The sequence below is a fragment of the Cygnus atratus genome, chromosome 21 (genome assembly GCF_013377495.2).
Source record: "Cygnus atratus isolate AKBS03 ecotype Queensland, Australia chromosome 21, CAtr_DNAZoo_HiC_assembly, whole genome shotgun sequence".
NCBI lineage: Eukaryota > Metazoa > Chordata > Aves > Anseriformes > Anatidae > Cygnus > Cygnus atratus.
In genome coordinates this window covers 3,725,149-3,744,714 of record NC_066382.1, presented here as the reverse complement: position 1 = coordinate 3,744,714, position 19,566 = coordinate 3,725,149, and the positions used below count along the sequence as shown (strand labels likewise).

The window sequence follows — 19,566 nt, the reverse complement described above, 5'->3', positions numbered from 1 at the left end:
TTCCCTGATTGGTTCGTCTGCCCTGCTCCTGTTATCCTAGGAGTTTCTGGCCGCTGTGCAGGTAAGTTCCAGCAGGATGCTGCTGTGGATTCCGAAATGCGTTTGTTACATGGGAGCGTGGGCTCCTGTGCCACAGCCGACAGACCTGCTCTCTGCTTTGCTCGTCTGCTGAGGCTGTGTCCTTCCCAATTCCAGGACCATGATGCTTAGAAAATGAGCCCAGGTAACAGCAGCCTCTGTGGCCGGGCTGAGAACGGGCTAGACTTCAATCAAGCCATCTGAAACCGAGCTGCTCCATTTGGATTCACCCTAGAAAAGCGCCCGAACCTGCAGAGATGGAGGTTTTGGCCTTTGGAGCAGCCTGGTCAGGCCATCCCATGCTGTTCCCTTCCTCTGCCTTCCCACCATTTCTCTTCACCTGCATGGGCTGAGCGCGCACTAAGCTAAATCCCGCTCCCTAACTCCGGGTGACTCAGTCTGGGATTCCCCCCGCTCGCTCAGAGCAGGGTGCCCAGGAAGCCCCGCACACCAGCCAATTTTGAGTTTCCACTCCCACTTTTTTCTCAGAAAGCCTTCCCTGCCCTTTACAGAGGTGCAAGGCAGAGTGGAAACTCTGAGCTGGGCCTTTTGCTAATCCCCCACATTACCTGTTTTTTATTGCATCCGATCACAGGGGACTCCCCTGCTCTCTCCAGCACCGCGCAGGCATTTTAAGCCTAAGCTGTGCTGATGCTAGCACACTGTTAGAATAGCTGGGGGGAATAGGAATAGAGTCTTTGGTGCTTTTAGGGCCTTTATTTGCCCACTCCCTGCAAGGCAGAGGGGATAAAGGAGGGGTAGAGCTGGTGTTTCTGTTTCCAGTGCCCCGGACAGTGAGAGCAGCTTGCAGCTGGGAGCTTGCAGACTTGCCATGCCACTGGCAGTCAGAAGGATGCGTGCTGTGCGTGGGCCCCAGGGGCTGGTTATTTGGGATTTGGGACCCACTGCTGCAGAGTGGATCCCAGCTGTGCTTGGTGGGGACAAGAAGTGAATTCAGCCTGAGATTTAGGGGTGGGAGATGGGGATGACCGGCGGGATTTTGCAGCATCCTCGCCAGGTCTGCACCGCGCTCCGGTCTGCGCCCATCCTTTCCCCTTGTGCCCCATGCGGGTGCTGCAATCCTGGGGGTGCACAGTGCTTGGTGCCCCTTGCCTTACGGCCCTGATGCAGCCCTGGCACTGCTGCCCCATCTCCCAGCCAGCTTTTTGGGAAGAAGTGACCCCGTGCCTGCCACACATCTTGGGGACGAGGCCAGGAGAACAGGGGCAGGCGGGGATATCACCGCCTCTCCCTCCCCGAGCGAAAAACCACCTGTGGGGCTGGAAGCCCTTCCAGCAGGGCAGCAGCAGCCTTCCCTTCCCCCTCGGCGATGCTCGCCGCCACGCGCACGCCAGAGATCAAAAGCGAGCCCTATCTCGGTGGAAACGGGGCCGCGGCGGCGCGGCTGTCAAACAGAGCAGAACGTTCTCGCGTCTCGTATGGAAATGCGAGCGGATCAGAGGCTCGGCGCGAGGGCTGCGCTGGCAGGTCACGGAGGAAGCTTTCTCCCCGGGAGACAATTCCCCAAGCGAAGCCCTGGCTCCCGAGGCAACGGCGTGGCTGGAGATGTGCTTCCCCCACACCTCGAGACGTGCGGTGAAACGGGGCGATGGCAGGAAGGGGGGAAATGGGGAGGAACGTTTCGGTTCCCCTTCGGACTGCTGTGAAATAAATCTGGTGTGAGTCTCGTCATTTGGGAGGGTTTCAAACCAGGCTGGACCAAGTGCTGGAAAATCCAGCAGGAGGAATGTTAATGCTCACCCCCCGGGGCGGGCTGGTGGCCTCACGCGCTGCTCTTTCTGCCACTCTCTTTCCTTTGCTCTTGGAGGTGATTCAGAACAAAACCTTACTGCATCCTTGGTTAAGGAAGTAGACGGGAGCTGGATCACAGCTGCGCAGTTCAGATCCAGCTCTGACAATTTGTTCCTTTATTTTTTATTTTTTTTCTGCGGGATGGGGGGAAATCCACACGTCGTCTGATCTGCCTCCGGCCTTGCCCGGTTGTCGTAGCACAGGAGGGGCAGGCTGGGTGCTCCTGCCCACTCCTGGGGCTGTGACGAGGTGGTGCAGCACCTCCACATCCACCACACTAGCCCACATCGTCCAGGAGCTGGTTTTTGGGGGGGGCTGGCGGTGGGGAGAGGGGGTCCCCATGGCTGGGGTGCCGGGGGGATGCTCGGGAGGCCCTGCCTGGCTCTGCCTGCCTGTTGGCAGTGCCAGAGTCCGTTTCACACTTGGCAGCTGGAGGAGATTTGGCGAGATCAGTCTCTCCCACATTACCCCCCGGTAATGACAAAAGCAGACAGCAAAGCTTCAGCAGGGCTGGAATTATCGCTGGCTGAGTCATGTGAAATCTTGGAGTTTTCAGCGTGGAAAGCCAGCCTTTCCCTGGGCTCCTCCTTCCTCCTTGCCGCCCCCCCCTTGCACCTGAAATCTGCTCTGGGGCTGATCGGATGGAGTTTATGGTAATTAAGTGCCATTAACTCCCCTTCTCCCTCCTTTTTTTTTCTCTAATGACGCAGCTGTGTAAAAAAAAAAAAAAAAATCAGTGATTTCCCTAAAGCAGGTCTGCGGCACGTGGCTTTGCTCCTTAGACCTTTGCTTAAGAGCATCAGAAGGGAGCAGGAAGAGTTTGGTGCACTTGTGTGTCCCCAGGGAGGTGTCAGGGGAGATGGGGATGGGAATTGGGTCCCTGTCCCCAACCCCATGCTCCTTCCACTGGTGCCCTGCAGGTGTGGATGTCTCTTCTTTTGGGGCAGGGTTTTGCGTGCGGTGCAGGGTGGGGATGAACTCCTGGTACCTGCCAGCTCGAAGAGGGTCCCAGACCCATGCTTTGCGCAGGAATCCTGTGGTCCCCAAGGTGCAGGTACCTCTGCTGGGGGGGAGATAGGTGGTTGCAGATTTGGCCCCAAGTTGCAATGCTGGGTGAGAACCCGTGCTGAGCGGGGCGCTGACCCGAGCTGGAGCGGGCTGGAGATTTCCCTTTTCGAAGAGTGCTTTGGGAGCTGGGGATGCAACAACCCGTTTTAATTGAAATTGTGCGCAGATTGATTTTTTTTATTTATTATTTGTTTATTTTTATGTATATATTTCCCCTTCTGTGCCGTGGTGAGGGAGGAGGTGGTTGCATTGCTACCTGAAAGCTGCACCCCCAGGTGCGAGCCCCTGCACGCTCGGCCGTGCAGTGGTTTGGTGGCAGGCAGCACGTACCGCCTGGTTTGTGGTGCTGAGCGCCCCAGGCACAAGTGAACCAGTCCCCCCGCTGCCGCGGCAGGGTCCCTTTTTGGAAGCATCTCTTCTCTCGGGCTGCACCGGTTTGCCCCAGGCTTTCTTATCAGAGAGCAGCCTTAGGAGCCTTTCTCTCACCTGATGGACATCCACAGCTCTTTTCCCAGCAAGGTGCCCAGTGCCTGCGTGGCTGTTACGGCACCACCACCGGCGTAAAATAAGCATCCTGCTCTCAGAGCCACCACCCTGAAGGTGATCTGGAAGCACGGCCGCCTGCCACGGGCCCTGGGGGACCCGGTGTGGGACGCAGGAGGCAGGAGCTGGGGCAGGCAGTAGGGTGGTCTCATCATTCACCCAGCGCAGTGGGGGTCCTGCCCGCGCCCCCGTCCCTCCTGCCTCTTCCCCTCGCTGCTGGGAGTTCCTCGGTGAGTAATGAAAAGGTTTTGCCCCCGGGGAAGATCCAAGATAAAACAGCCTGAGAGCAGGCACCGCCAAGGCAGAGAACGGTAATTACTTGGAGTTGTGCTTACAGTAAACACAAAGCCTCTGTGGTTTCAGCTCCCTGGCTGTCAGGCTGGGATCCCTGCTGCCCAGGGAGCAGGCAGGGCCCTCCTCAAAGCTCGCAGGTGTTTCGGGAAGCAGGAGAGGTAGGCGTGCTGGGCCATTTATAGGCTTTTCTGAGTGTGAGGCTGAGCAAGCCGTAGTGACTGCACGTGGTGCTACGTCTCGGGGCACGAGGACAGCTTGCTAGGTTGAGTTTGGTGTGTGCTGGAGTCGTGGAAATTGTCCTAACACCCCCTCACCCACCTTGCTCTTTCCTTTGCCCCATCCCTGTACTCAATGTGATTTTTTCCACCGTGTTTTAGTATGGAAAAAAAGAAAAAAAAAAAGCCCAAATCTCTCTGCTCTTCAGAAAACTCCCACACGCCTCTGCTGGAGGACGCGGTGACTCAGATGACCCCGGAGGAGCACTACAGGCGCATGATGTCAGCGCTGAACGAGCACGGCACGTTCGAGGAGCAGCAGCAGCAGCGTCTCTACCAGCTGGCCAACAGCATGGCAGTGCCCAGCCACGGAGGTACGGGCACGGCGGGGACACCAGGGCTTGGGTTTGCCAACGGTTATGGCTTGTAAGACGTTACGGTACGTGTCTATCATGCAATGAATACGGGCGGTGCTAAAGAGGATCCTTTGGGCCCTTTTTCCCCCGTCTCTCTGGAGGTGGCTACTCTCAGCCATCTCTAAGTGCTAACACCTTCTGGAGCGACCTGTATCTGGAGTAGATGAGCCACCACATCGCTGCCGCGTATTTTGCAGGGCGGTGCGGGATTTCCTTCTGTTCCTTTGTTTCAAGAGTTGGCGTCAAGCTGTATATTCAGAATTTGTGGTGCAAGTCTCACGTGGTCATGGTGCAGAGCAAGGGGAACGAGTGCTGGGGTGAGGCAGGGGGCTGTGGCAGCTCCAGATGCTCCTGGCATTTCATGATGGGGTCTGAAGCAGCAAGATGATGTTGCAGGATTTAGCTAAGCGTTGATAACGCCAGGCTTAGAAAGTTTGTGCAGTAGTTGCTGCCCACAGACATAGCATAAATTGGTGTTAATGACCTTTTGCCTTAATGAGAATTAGATATCCTATGATTTTACGGACAATTAAAATATGCAGATGAAGCTACGTCGCAGTGAAGGCAGCTCAGCAGGCAAATGCTGAAGTCAGGGGGACAGGTTCAGCCACGGTGTCATCTTTTGAAAGCAATCGTGTTTGCATCACCAAGGATTATTCTGGTCCTTCACTAGCCGAAACCAGATCTGATGTGAAGTGAGGGGGTGCTGAAGGGACAGAACCTCCTCTATACCCCACCTGGTGAGGGCTTCATCAGGGCATGGCTGTAAGGACCGCGTAGGCTGCAGCTTCCAGCACGAAGGAATTGTCCCCAGACCTTCCCAGGTCCCCTGAGGTTGAGCTGGGAACAGCTGAGGGGCCCCCCAGCCCCTCGTTATTTGCTGCCTGCCGTGTGTGCTGCTTGTTGTGCTGCCGTACGGTGCCCGCCTGGCTGCTGGCTCGAGGCTGGAGCAGTACAGGAGTATTTCTGCACCAACGTTTGTGTTGAAGAGAAGATGCTGCCGCTCTGCTCTTCAAAACAAGCTGCTGCTTGTAGGTACGGGAGGGGAAATCCAAAGCCTGGCTCCAAACACACCAACAGGTACCGCCGTGTGCTGCCGCCCTGCCCTGGGCAGGTGCCAGCACCTAACGGGGGCTGCGGGAAGGGAAGGGTCTCTGGAGACTCTTGCCTTCAGCTGGGGAAGAAGCTGCCTGACTGCAGCTGGGCTGCGGGATGCCGGGCTGTGCCTAAAGGGGGCACCAGGCAGTTGCAGGTTCCACCCTGGGAAGCGCTCGGCAGAGCACAGGAGCGCGACATCCCCGCACCGCTGCAGGGTGCTGGGCCCGCGGGGCGCTTCGGCCGCCTCCTTGGCCCAGGCGGAGGCTGTGCGGTGTCCCGGCGGGGTGACCCAGCTCTCTGCATCCCTCAGGACGAGGGAGATGGAAGAGATGCCTCTGCTCCAGCGTGGGGAGCAGAGCTGAGTGCTGGTGCTGTGCGAGGACCCAGGGCGCGGGGGCTGGCACGCGCTGCCGGGGGGTCTGGGGGAGCGCAAGCAGCGTCCGTGAAGCATCCAGCAGGAGAATCTCCAGTCTGGAGTGCAAATCCCCAGGGCTCCTTGTTAGGTTAATGAAGAGGCTGTCTTCTTTTCCACTCTGTTTGATTTGATTGGCTTCTCTGGGGGCAGGAAGGCGATTCCTTTTGCTGCGGAGCAAGAATTTGCTCATCAGCAAAGGCAGGGCACAAGGCTGTGCTTAGACGAACGGTGGTGAACACGGCACGTGCCTCGGTGTTTGGCTGTCCCCTGGGTTTACAAGAGGTGCAGGGCTCCTGCAAGCACAATAGTTTTGGGGCAGAACCACGCGCTGTGGGGCTGGAGTGGTCGCCCTGTGAACACAAGCGTGGAAAAGCACCAGAGCTTGTGCACAAAGGGACAGCACGTCCAGACACTCAGGTCTGCCTTGACCGTGCTGAATACATGCTCTAATATTTGGCACCAAACGGGGTGCGTGCACACCTGTATGTAACAGGAGAGCCCCCTTGCCCTGGGCACCTGCTGGTGCTGGACTCGCAGACCACACGCAGCTGGTGCCACCCCTTTCTCCCCCTATGTCACGAGGAAAGTAGCTCATTCCGTTAAAAGCCTGACGCTTTATTTATTACTTTTTTTATGATTACGATTAAATCGTCTCCTCAGCCTTTGCGGGACGAGGGATCACCCTGAGGTTTTGGGGTGGGCAGGGGAGAAGAGGAGCCGGCACCGCGGGGCTCTCCGGTACCGCTGCCGAGACAAAACTTGGTGAATTTTGGATCGGCTCCGCGCCATGGGGCTCTGGTCGGGCCATAAATTATTCGTGCCACTACAAAGCGCAGTTTATCTGCGGGCTCGCACGGAGGCACCAATAACATTAATAATTTAAAAAATGTTAATAATTTAGAAATCTTTTTTTTTTTTTAATTGCTTTTCTCCCCCCGCCCTCCGCCCCCGTTCTCCCAGCGGCATTCATCCGGCATTCTGAATTCAGGCTGTCTCCGTGCCTGGCTCCTCCATCCGCCGGCGTCCCCCTGTCAATCACTCTGATTTCCCAACTGTCAGAGTGCAGGATTGTAAATAACAGATCCTCGGGGGGGCCGGGAGAGGGGCAGGGGCATGGGGGGGGTGGAGAAGGAGAGGAGGGAGAGCAAGAGGAGAGGGGAGGGCGGGCGTGCGGGGGGTTGTTGCGGTCATTCGGGATCAATGCGGCTCCTGGAGCTGGCCACGCGCCAGCCTTCTAAATTACAGGCGCTGTGGCAATCAGGAGCGACCTGGGCTTTGCAGATAATTAATTTATAAACATTGGAGGTGCGCTGTCCCCGGCTCGGAGAATTCTCTCGGCTTTTTTTTTTTTTTTTTTTTTTAACGCCATCCGATGGGGTTTTGGTGCTCCGCTCTTCCCTTAGGTGTTTCTGCAGCTGGAAGTTTGTAGGGCGTTTGAGTGTCTGTCCCCTCGTTTGGGGAGGGCTGTGAGTGCATGAACGTGGCTAGAACCGGCCAGGTACCCACGTGCTGCTTGTTCCCAGCCCCAGCTTGCACAGGCTTTGAGCCCTGACCATGGCAAAAATGCTCGGTGGGGCTCGGGCACAGGATGCGTGGATGCTGCAACCCCCAGGACCAAAACAAAACCAACGTGCTGGTGGAGGAGAGCAAGGAGAGGGAAGGGGTAGCGTGGCCAAGGTCGTGCAGCACGCTCGCGTTAACTTTGCTTTATTAATCGGCTGTGGGAAGAGGGCTGGTGCACGCTGCTTTGTGGGGAGGGCTTGGAAATCGCAGGCTGCTCCCGAGCAGGGTGTGTTCATTAAGATAAATGCTCCTCTCCTCCTCTCCCCAGCTGTGTTTTGGCTTCCTTTCGCAGAGTGGCACGCCTGAGTGTGCGAAGGAGGTTTCCTGTAAGCGTGCATCCGTGTGCGTGCGTTTCCTGCGTGTCATGTGAATGGCAGCAGAGGTTTTGTTGTGGGTTAGAAGCGAGCCGTGTGTAGGAACGAGGCACTCCTGGTGCTGAGCTGTGAGAGTAGCTGCAGAAAAAGCCTCGGTCGGTGCAGCTGGTACCCGTGCCCGCGTCCCTTGCCCTTCTCGGAGGTTTGTCCACCTGTGGCGGTCCCCGAGGAGGAAAGCAGAGCGGAAAGCTGTTGCCTGGGCATCTCCTGGTGCTCCCCAGCAGCCCGTGGTCCCCGCTAGCCGTGGCCGTGTCACCCATCGCGTGGCACTTGGTGTGCAGCTGGGCCACCCGCGCTGGGGTGACAGCGTGTGACGTGCCACCGCCTGGGCGATGGGGAGAGGCTCCTGGGGTGGGGGTGAGCTTGAATGAGGGGCGCATTTTGCATTTCTCTCGGGCTGATGATGGCTCTCGGGCCCGGAAGGGGTAGGGGGGGGGGGTGGGGGAGCCCCTCGCCTTGCCCCAGCCCCTCTCCCTGCAGCAAAACCACGCCGGGCGCGCCCCAACCTGCGCGAGGGGCCCCGCAGCACCCCGGGGCTTTGGGGGCTCCGGGTGCTGCTGGGGCTGCTCCCGGAGCTTTTATTTTTTTTTTGGGGGGGGGGGGGGGGGGGGTATTTTGGGGGAGCAGCCCCCCTCCCCGGACCGGGTCTGAACAGCTCCCGCTCCCTTGTGCCCCCTCCCCGCCTGCCTCCTCCCCTCCCTCCGCCAGGAAGGCAATTAAGCAGCAATCCGCCCCCCTCCCTCCCTCCCCTCCCGGAGTTGCACAATTTCCTCCGCTGCCCAACTCCCTCGGCGGCGGAGGCGGCTCCGGCTCCGAGCCCCCGCTCTGCAGGGTGAGCACCCGGGGGGGGGGGGGGCGGCCGCGGGGCTGGGGGCTGCGGGAGGGAGGGATGGAGGGAGCGGGGTGGGGGGGGGGGGAGACCCGCTGTCCCCAGCTGGGGAGCCGGCAGCAGCCGGGTTGGGGAGGGGGGGGGGCCTCCGGGCAAAAGGAGGGTGGCGTGGTGTTGTGTTTTTTTTTTTTTTTTTTTTGGCGGGGGGTCGGGGGAGGTGGGGGGGGGGTCGCGGCTGATCCCTTCCCCTCTCTCCCCCAGATCTGCTCCGGGCTCGGCAAGAGGTGGCGGCGGCGGCGGCGCGCAACCCCGGCGCGATGGAAGCGCACATCCCCTCGGGCAGCAACTCGTCCAGCCAGCGGAGGAAGCAGGGGCTGCCCCAGCACAGGGACACCCACTTCCCCGAGAGGTACCCGCGGGGGGGGGACGGCTCTGCCAGGCCGCTGGGGAGGGCTGGCCGCGGTTCCACACCCCCCCCCCCCCCCCCCCCGCCCCGGGGCGGGGTTAGCTCCGGGCACGGCTTGGGAAAGGGGCTGCGCTTTTTGGGGAAGGGCTTGGGGGGGCTCCAAGCAGCCCTGGGGGGATTCCCCCTCCTCCCCGCCCCAAGGGGCGGCGCACCCCTGGATGAGAGGGCACGGAGGGTGGGCTGCCCCTGTGTCACCTCCTGCGGGTGTGGGGGGTTTGGGGTTTGGGGGGGGGACGGGGGGCGTTGGGGGCTGGTGCACTGCCTGCCTGCTGGGAGCCGTCCCAGCCCTGCCTGGGATCCCTTACCCCAGCCTGTCCTTCGGCACAGAGCAAGTTCGGGTGTTGAAGGTGGGGTTTTAGAGCTCCCCCAGATAATGAGAGAGAAGGAATGCGCTAGGGTGGAATAAAAAGAGAAGAAATTTCCCTTTTTTTTAGAGGAAGAAGGAGGCGAGGCTTCCTTTTTCCACTGACAGGAGTGCTGGAAAGCTGATTTCCCTCCCTCCCAAGAAATTCTAGCTCATTTATCTTGCTCTGTGCCACAAGCCATTCCCTCCGCAATCAGGAACTTCAGAGGGAAATTAAATTAAAGCTGCGTGAGCTCCTGACAAGGATCGCAGAGGTGGGGACGCAAAGACTTTGGGTATCACGGGACAAGCAGTGGAAAGCTCCAGCATCTAGCCTCGTCTGGCTTTCATCTCGGGGTGGGGGCAGCTGGATATACGGATTATATAGTGTGCATATTAACCCACTGGGTTTAGAGTCCCCCCCTTCGTTAGAGCCTCGGGGATCCCGTCTGTTTTTCCCTCTCTCTGAGCAAGGAGGCTGGGCGCAGACCTTCCTCCTGCAGGGTGCACTTTGGCTAACCCGCCCCACGAAACCCCAGTCCAGGCCACGTGGATCGTAGGCAGACCTGCGAGGAATGCAGGGATAGAGGAGCTTCAGTGCAGCCAGGCATGGGGGAAATTTTCTCCAGCTATGTGTGGCCTGGAGAAGCGCCAGGCCAGCCGGAGGGCTGGCTGGAAGAGCCCCCGCGGAAGGGTGGAGGCGGCGTGCGGGGAGGCGCTGCACGCAGGAGGGGCAAACTGCAAAGGAGGGAGATCGGTATCGCACCCAGAGGTGCTCTGCTGCCAGGCAGGTGTTGTGATGGAGCTGGGCAGGGCCAGGAAGCGTTAAATCGGTTGGGAAGAGGGCAGGGAGGCAGCCAGCAGCCTCAGCAGGGGCTGGAGCTAGGAGCTGTGTTCCTCCCCGCACTGCTTCTGTTCGTGATCCCGTTCTCCAGGTAGCCCTACAAGTTGGCACACGTGAGACGGAGATCCCGGCAAGGTGAGGAGGGGAGAAGAGCACCCAGGGCCCCAACCTGGCGTGGATATTGAGAGAAGTACCTGCAGGCCCTGGGGTTCAGTTTGCGGGGGTCGCCCCGTGCCTCAGTTTCCCTTCATGCGCTGTGATGGGGCCCTGGTTTTAGGGATTTTCCTGGGGTTTTAGGGATGCCAGGAGAAGCCACGGTCATGCATTGCAAAGCAGAAAAGCACCACGTGGGTTAAATCCTGCCTTCTGTTCTCCCTGTTGATCTTAGCTTTGGGTTTTGCTCTTGGCTGCCGTGGTCTCTGTCAACCAGGTAAATCACGGCAGCCTTTCTGCACCTTATTGTGCAGGTGTAGACGTTGTAAAGGGTTCAGGTAGGCACTGACAAAGGAGGCGGTGATGGAGGAAGCGGGCTCATGTGCGTAGGCAAACCGTAGGTAGATTTATGGCATCTCCTTTCCCAGGAGCAGAAGTAATAATGCATGATGCGGGGGGGGATGCGAGCAGTTTGGCGTGGCGTTAAAATTCCATTTCAGCTTCCTATCGGGAGGTCTGCGGGGATCAGGTCAGCTCTCGAGCGTGGCAGCAGCGTGGGCAGGAATAATTAGCCACTCCAGGCATTACGTCTGGCGAAGCGAGGGGGGAAAACCCACGCAGGTGACCCAGTTCTGCTTAGCAGGGCAGTGCTGCGGCTCTCGCAGAGGCAGCGATGCGGGGACCTTTGCTAGCAGGAGCTACCTACTCAGTGCTCCGCTTCCCAGGTGTGAGGAGGGTGGGAGGTGAGGAGTCTGAGCCAGGGAACATCTGTGAAGGGAGGTGTGTGTCCGTCTTTTTGGGTAGGTGTAACGAAGCACAAGGTGGGAAGATGGGTGCTGGCTCTGCAGAGGATGGTACGCCCGTGTGTGCTCCTAAAAACACTAAATGGGCATTTTTCGGGACCAGATCTGAGGTCCTTTTAGCAGAGCAGTGGTCCCTTCACCTCTCCAGCTCTCCCAGCTATCGGGGGCAGTTCGTAAAAGCTGTGCCTCTCACAGTGTCCGTGGCCACACCTGGAGTTGGACTGCTGCTTGAGAACCCATTTGGTTTCGGTTTCCTAAATCCCTCTCGAGATCGGTTCAGCCGCGGCTTACGGAGCGCCAAGACCCGGTGGTTTGTTTGAAAGGGCTGTTGAGTTAGTTCGGAGTTATAAAAAGACTTGGAAGAGGAAAGGGTACAGCTCAAAGGTGTCACTGTAACTGCTCCAGCCTGGAGAACTTCCCATCTCCAAGCTGCTCCGGCTCCTGCAGAACCGGCAGGTGGCTGCGCCCCGCAGAGACTGGGCTGCTGGGATCCTGCTACCTCCTGAACTTTTTGGCAACGCGCTGGCTTTGCTGCCTTGTTTGGCCTGGCAGCTTCTTAGCCAGGGTGCTCGGCTCCGGGTACGTGGTGCAGGACCTGCTCCTGGGCTGTGCTCCGGACCTGGAGCTGGGCAGACCCCGCTTCTCACCAGGGCAGGGTGCTGAGCACCAGCACTCACCTCCTCGAGGGGAAAACTCCTGGACCCTGCAGGTGCTCAGGCTGGGCTGGGCCAGCTGTGGTCGCTGTGGTGGGACTTGGCTCAACACGACGTGGCAGGAGGGCATTTGGAGATGCCAGGAGCCTGTTCGTGTGCCCATGGTAGGTGTCCGGGGGAGCCAGCCCTGCTCAGGACAGGCGAGGGCAGGCAGGAATGGGGGGCAGGTGTTAGGGCAGATATTTGGTAAGTGTCCAGCTGCCTCTGGTCCCATCCGTGTGAAGTGTTAGGGACACAATTCGGGCAGGAGGAGTGCCAAGGAGTGAGAAATGCTGCCTGCATGAGATGCCATCAGCATCCTGATCTGCCGGGGCTGGGTGCTGAGCCCTTTGGCTGGAGCTTGGTGGGTGCAGGAGCCCCAGGGCTGGGGGATCTGCCCCGTGCCCTTCCCTTACAAACACTCTGCATCCTTCAGAGGCCTTCCCCTGTGCCCGAAATACACAGCGAGGATTTCTGGGTTGGGTTCTTTCCTGCTGCCGTTGATTCTTTCACCACCTGCGTCCTTCCCCCTGCACTGGGGGGTTTCCCTTTTCCCCCCCGTGCTCCCTGCTGCCCTCCTGCTCTCACCTTGGCCTGCCCTGCATCCCCCTCTCCACTCCGAACGCTGCATGTGCCTTCCTCCCACTTCTGCACCTCCTCGCCTGCGTGAGGGGCAGCACCGAAAGGCCACGGAGCTCGACCTGGCTTAGGGAATTTGGCTTTAGCACCGCTTTGCATTTTGAGAGCATGATTCCCCCCAGCCAGCCCCTCCACGCCTAGGACAGCAGAGGTACGTGTCCCTTTCTGCCTGGAAAACCCAAGCACCATTTTTTTTTTAGAAGCCTTTTCGTTTCATTCGGTTTCCCTTCCTGGCACTGGCAGCGCCTGTGGATGGCGAACGAGCCAGGAGCTGTGCGCTGCCTGCCTATTACCTCAGGTTTAAAGTGTCTCTCCCTATCAAATGCAAAGCAGAAGCAAGCAGGGCTCTCATGCATTCTTTTTTTTTTTTTTCCCCTCCTTCTTCCATCCGTTCTAAATTTATTTCCATGCCTTGCCGGTTTCAATCTGCATTTCCTGACCCCCTCACGTCTCCAGCCGCAGCCTCTGCTCAGAGCCTGCCGGGAGGAGCAGGAGAGCTCGGGAGGCTGCGAGGGGGTTAAGGCGAGAGGCTTGGCTTTACCAGTATAATGTGTAACCCCGTAATGACTTTAAATATTGATTATTTGAAGGCCATTAGTGCTTATTGTTAAAGAAAAGTCAATACTTTTTAAGCCTCGTGAACCATTTGTCTCCTGTTAAAGGACATATCAAATTTAGCAGCATGCAGCGCAAATCCCCTAATACCCTGCTCCCAAGCCTCCAGCTGGCATATTAGGGGAAAAAAAGGGCTGGGGGGAGGACTGGGCAGCACCAAGGAACTGCTCTCCGCAAGGCAGGGACCAGGCTCATCAGGTGGAATTGCCAAGGGCTAAATTCACGTCCTCGGGGTCCGGGGCTGTAACTCAGCCCTTGCTCTGGGAGGAGGAGGAAGAGGAGGAAGGAAACGAACGGGGCTGGTACCTGCGTGGGAAACGATGCGAGGATTTGCATTTCGGTCTGCCTGAAAGCACACGGCAGCCGTGGCTCAGGTCTCGGGGGCCTTTTTCTCAGGGGTTGGCTGTTTCCAGGCTTGCTGGGAAGCAGTCGGCCGGACCCGTGCAGGAAGGAATCGGGCTCCCCAGCTCCGCACCAGGGCCCTGCTCCCTCCTCCTGCCCCCGTCCCCGTGCCAAGGGCCAGGTTTGGGGGGCAGCAGCATCTTCCCCATCTGCATGGCCCCAGGCTGGGTGGGAGGCAGGCAGTCCTTGTCCTTGTGGTACCGTGGCTGGGGAGCATCAATCTGCCAGCAGGGAGCAGGTCCCTCGTCCCCCGGGGATTTCTGAGGTCGCCTGCTTGTCCCACGTGCGTTTGGGGGGAGCCCCAGTCCTGCCGAGCAGACAGCCCGGGGGGCTTGCGGTGACCCACGTCGGGCAGGTGCAGATGCATCCCCCTGAATTTTCCAAACCTTTGGGCTCATCCCCAGCACGGGCAGTGTGTGTGCAACGTAAGGACTGATACATTCCCCGCAGCCCCACCAGAACCAGCGTGGGCTGCCGGTGCTGGCCGTGTGCGTGGCAGCAGGATCAGGCCCCCATCTCCCTCCCTCCCCAGCTGGAGCATCGCTCCCTCTCCAGTCCGTGCCGCGAGCTGATCCCTGCTGTGCTGGGGAGCTGCGGGGCTCTGCTGGGAGCCGGAGGGACTGGCCGTGAGCAGCCGTGAATTCCTTCGGGATCGTGGTGAGCGCAGCATTAAGGTGTAAGAACAACCTCTGATTAACGCTGTGCTGCCACCAAAGGGGAAAATGGCCTTTTTTCCCGTGCCCAGCCCCGATCCCCATCACACAGCGTGCTTCCTGGGTCTCCTCGCAGCTAAAACCCAGAGCCTCTCCTCATTTTTTAGCATCTCCCTATAGATCCTGTGCCTGGGGCCGCTGCGCACCGCTCCCAGCACCAAATCCCCTTCCCTGCATTTGCAGAGGCAGGGAGGACGCATCCACCGCTTGCCTGGCCGCGGAACAGTTAAAAGCGACTTGATTTCCTAAATTGCTTCTTATAAAACGACCAGCACGTCTGCCAGCCTCGTCTCCCCATGATTACAGCTAATTACGATCGAGCGGACACCTCCTAGCCCCCGTCATGCCGCTTTAATTGTCCGTTATTCATCTGCAGGCTGTCCGGGGTGGCAAAGCACTTGGCAGCCCAGCGACCGAGGCCTCGGCTAATTGTGAGGCCTCGGGGATTAGGGCAGGTGATTACACACTTCATGGTGTAATTACATAAGCATCGCTTGGCTGCTGCCCCGGCTCGGAGCCGAAGGTCACGCGCTGCGTTACCTGAGATTAATTGGAGCTGCCACCGGAGTGCGAGGTGCTGGCGGAGCGGTTATACGATTAGCATTAACATTTCAGCAGCGACGGATCGATCCGTGGCTCTCCTCCAGACACAGCGAGCTGTGCAATTAGTTTAGAGGAGAGCTAGGGGAGGAAGGAGGAGGAAAGGAGAGACGGGGAGACAGCCGGAGGAGAAGGGGGGGGAGGCAGGGAGGAGGAGGAGGAATTTCAGAGGGGGCTCGCAGCCCGCCCGGTGCTGCCCATCAGCCTCTTGCAGCATTTCGTGGTGATTTTCAGGGATTGCTGCACGGAACGAGGAAGAAACAACAACGGGAAGACCTAGGGAAAGGGCAGGCAGCGTTTCCTTGCGGTGCTCGTTGGAAAGCTGGTGCTGCAGGGAGCCGTCTGCCTGTCTCACCCCCAAATTCTTCTCGGCTGGCTTTTCACGAGCCCTGGGGGCAATCCATCCCCAGCTGGGATGCTCACCTTAGCACCCCTCAGCCCCACTGAAAGGGGGGGCGCTCCTTGCCATGAAGTCGCCCACGCCACCCCACTCCCTTTCTCTCGCCCTCCGGTCTCTCCCAAAGCAGACTTTATAGGGAGACGTTGTAAAATGAAAATAAACGGCGCAGCACTTGGCTTTGCCTCTAGATGCCCTGGTGAAGGTAATAATGTTGTAAGTGGCCATCAAAAGGAATTAAGAGACATGCAGCCGGAAAGCAGAGATTTGCTTGCAGGCTCCCAGGACAGATTTGACTAATGGAAGAGACCTTGGCTCCTATTCCCTTCCTGCGTATTTTTTTTTTTCCCCTCCTATTTTTTTCTGCAACAAGCAAGCAGGCTCTACCTGCCTTGCTTCTGGGCATTGTCCTCTTCCCCACCCTCAAACCTGCCTCTTCCAGCTTGCTGGTCACTTTCCACCTTCCCCAGCTCCCAAAATGCTTCTTCCCGCAGACCCCATGGCACTTTGACCTCACGTCCCTCTCCCCAGCTCCCCTCTCTCCGCCTCACATCCCGCTTTTCTCTCCAGAACTGGGGATCATCCCTCATCCCAGCCAGGACAGTGATATCTGCGAGGCATCCCCCTGATGCCTTCAGATCTTCACAGCCCCAGCTCCTCAGTTCTAGAAGGACTTTTTGGTTGTAAGGGAGCTGAGACAGAAACCCAAGCTTGATGAGAGGCTTGATGAAAGGCAAACACAGCATCCTCAGCGTTGCATTTGCCAGCTCTGGGCAGCCAGGGAGGCTTTAAGCACCCAGCTGAGAGTAAATGTACTGGAGCAGGAGGGTGGGAGGCAGGTAGGACCTACGGAGTTTTGGCTGATTTCTTCCCCGTCTGGTTCTGCTTTTCTTTATTTAGTATTTTCTCCCTCTTTTCAAGTTTTACGTGTGGGAAATGGGCACCTTTCTTCTCTCAGCCCAGCCCCTGGTGCAGAAAAGGGATGCTCTTCCTGAGCCAGGGTCCTCCTGTCGCTGCGGATGGAGCCTCCAGCTTTTCAACGTGGATTTCTTTTCTGATCCCCCCAGGGAGATATCCCACCCGCCGCCGCTGCTGTCGCCCCAGAACGCGCCCCATATCGCCCTGGGGCCCCACTTGAGACCTCCTTTCCTCGGGGTGCCTTCGGCCCTGTGCCAGACACCAGGTGAGTGCAGGAAAGGCCTGCGGTCAGCCAGGGAGGTGGGCAGAGTGGTGGTGCTGGCTGTGGCAAGCTGTCCCTTAGCACAGGCACGTTTTCTGTGTTTCCCTGTTCTATTCTGGCTGCCGTGCAGTGATGGGAGCAGGTTGCCTTCCTCTTTTACTGCCCCCCACCCTCCCTGGCCCCGTGTTTCAGCACAGGGTTGGGAATGAGTTGGGTTTTGGAAGCTCTCCTGCTCAGCCCTTTGGAGAGCTCACCCCGAGTGAGCAGGGAGTCAACGCTGGGCTGAATAACCCCATATCGCTGCCCTCCCTGTCCCCAGGTTACGGGTTCCTACAGCCGGCACAAGCAGAGATGTTTGCACGGCAGCAAGAGATGCTACGAAAGCAAAACCTGGCAAGGTAAAGAGCGCGGAGGGCGAGCCCTGCCCTTCTTTCCCTGCTAGCAGGCAGAGGGGTGCAGGGTGCTGGGCTGGGGGAGCTGTGCACAAGCAGCAGAGCGACATCCAGACGATCCCAATGGATCTGAGGGTGTGGGGACCACTCTTGGAGAGCCCCCAGGCTCTGCTTCAGCCGGGCTGCGGGTTAGCAAGTTCCTCCCCAGCGACCGTCCCCCTCTGCCTCTCCCCGTGCAGGTTGGAGATGTCGGCCGAGATCATCCGCCAGAAGGAGCTGGAGAACCTCCACAGGCAGCGGCTGCTGGCCGGCGACCCTCTGAGCCTCCACCCGGGCTTGCCCCCGGACCACCCGGCCCTGCGCAACGTGCACGACATCCCCGAGGGCCACCCGCTGCGGGAGGAGCTGTCCCGGCGCAACGCCATGCTGGTGCTGCGGCACAACAACGCGCCCCTGCTGTCCCTCAACCCCGGCGTCCCCAGCAGCGCCACGCCGCCCAAGGAGCAGCCGCGGCGGGGCAGCAGGAAGGCGGCTCAGCACCGAGCCGAGCCGCAGGGGCCGAGCGAGGCCAAGGAGCCGGCGGAGCCCCGCGGGGCGCGGGACGGGGCGCCGGACTGTAACGACGAGGAGATGAAGGACTCGGAGAGCGACGCGGACGTGAGCGACGAGAAGCCGGAGAGCCTGAAGGCGGAGAGCAGCGGCTCGGCCGCGGAGCTGAAGGAGTGCAAGGAGACGGGCAAGGGCTGCGAAGGGGCCAAGGAGCTGGGGGAAGGGGCCGCCGGCCCAACCGCGCCCTGCAGCTCGTCGAGCGCCGAGTCCCCCAGCCACTTGCTTGGGCCGGGCATCAACAAAAGCGAGGTGAAGTACCTGCCGCCAGCCTCCATCCCGCCGCCCCAGCCGCTGCCCTTCGGGTTCCCCTACACGATGAGCCCGTACTTCCACGCAGGTGGGTGTGCCGAGCGGCCGCGGGGCTCGCTGAACGCGGGGCTCGTCCCCTTGCCGTCCTGCAGCGTGCTCGTGGTGGCTCTTCTGCACCTTTTAATTAGAGGAAAGGCCCCCCCCCCCCTCTTTGCACCAGAGCAAGTCAAGGGTGACAACGAGCACCAGCAGGGGTGAAGCGAGGCCCAAGCACGTGAAAAAGGCGAGGGCGATGTGATGGGTTAAGGGACCTTGCAATTGCGTGGACCTTCTCCAGGAGCCATGGTTAGGACAGATGTAAAGGCAGCTTCAGGGAGAGGTGACACAGATGACTGGCGGCAAGGTGCTGCCCTACAAAGGGGCGGGTCAGAGGTTTTGTGCTTGGAAGGGAGGCCGGAAAATCAGGAAAGGCCGTTGGGCTGCGCTCGTCTGGTGTTTAGCCAAAATCGTTCCTTCCCCTGCAGCGACTTGCCCATCGGATGGGACAGGCAGGCAGGGAAACCACGACCAGCTCTCCATCATCCCCAGCCAAAAGCCAAAGCCCGCTTCGGCTAATAATAATTAGCAGAGCAATTAGCAGGAGGCAGGAACACGCGGAGGAGGGAGACCGGGGGGCACGGCACGCGGGGCGCCGGGCCTGCCTCCTCTCCATGCAGAGAGCCGCGGCGGTGGGGAGCGCGGCTGCCCGGCGCTCATTAGAGCTGCCTTCCAGCCAGGAAGGAGGAAGCGATTTTTCGATGACAGGCAGGTGGCCAGCGTGATAAATATTCCTGCTGCCGGGGGCTGCCGAGGCGTCCTCGCAGGAGCCCTTCTCTCCCGGCCATTAAGGGAAGAAGCACAGCTCTGGTGCGCGTCGCCCGCGCGAGGCTGCGCGGGGAGGCCGGGCTGTGCACGAGCTCGCTCCCTCCCCCAGCAAGGCACGGGTTCCTGTAATAGCCCATTTATTATTATCACTTCGAATTTATGTCACGAGCGTGTCTGGAGGCCTTGGCAGAGATGAGCGTTTCTGATTTTGCTCCTGATTTGTGGAGCCCGCTCCAGGTCTCTTCCTGAGGGTGGTTTTGCTTTTGGCGAGCTTCGCTCGCGGCCGTGGCTGCTAAAACCTTGCCTGCTTGCAGGAGAGCAGCACCGGGCTCAGGCTCCCGTGTGCCAGGTGCCGTGTGATGCCAGGAAAAGCTCCTGGTTTGGGATGAGGGCGCATCCCCTGCGGATGGGGGAGCCGGGAGGAGAGCTCAGCCGCTGAAATACCGAGGGCTGCATTGATCCAAGCACTGCAGGGGCCCTGGGCTGTGCCAGGGTAATGGGCAGCAACAACAAAAAAAAAACAAAAAAAGAAAGGGTTTTGGCCCTTGAGGAGCGGCTCTCGGAGACAGGCAGGCAGGCAGAGCTGCACCAACCTCCCCCCTTGTGCCAAATAAATCCCCGATTACTTTGGAGGGCTGCTCTGCTCCTGTGGCCTGGCTGGTCCTGGCGTTGCGCCGCACGGCGCCGGCTGGTATCGGAGAGCGTCGGCTTTGTGGCGCGAGACAGGTAACGCGGCGGTGGGCTGGGAGGCAGAGCGGGGAGAGCAGCAGCTGGCTGGAAATGACGGCCGAGCCACGGCGGCTCCTCCGGGCCTGCAGCAAGGGAGCTCCTGCTGCGGAGGCAGGGAGCCGCTCGGCGTCCCCGCCGGGAGGAATATTGACGGCAGGCAGAGCCGGGTCG

At 59.4% G+C, this 19,566-nt stretch overlaps 1 protein-coding gene across 10 annotated transcripts in view; it reads left to right on the top strand.

The window, feature by feature from the left end:
* SAMD11 (sterile alpha motif domain containing 11) overlaps positions 1-19,566 on the top strand; it is a 115,512-nt gene that overhangs the window by 84,250 nt on the left and 11,696 nt on the right. For all 10 annotated transcript variants that reach the window (XM_050714851.1, XM_035557421.2, XM_035557413.2 and 7 more), the window contains 5 exons: positions 4,220-4,384; positions 8,967-9,114; positions 16,440-16,555; positions 16,872-16,950; positions 17,184-17,890. In XM_050714851.1, coding sequence (XP_050570808.1) covers positions 4,220-4,384; positions 8,967-9,114; positions 16,440-16,555; positions 16,872-16,950; positions 17,184-17,890 — 1,215 coding nt within the window. The remainder of the gene's footprint in view (positions 1-4,219; positions 4,385-8,966; positions 9,115-16,439; positions 16,556-16,871; positions 16,951-17,183; positions 17,891-19,566) is intronic.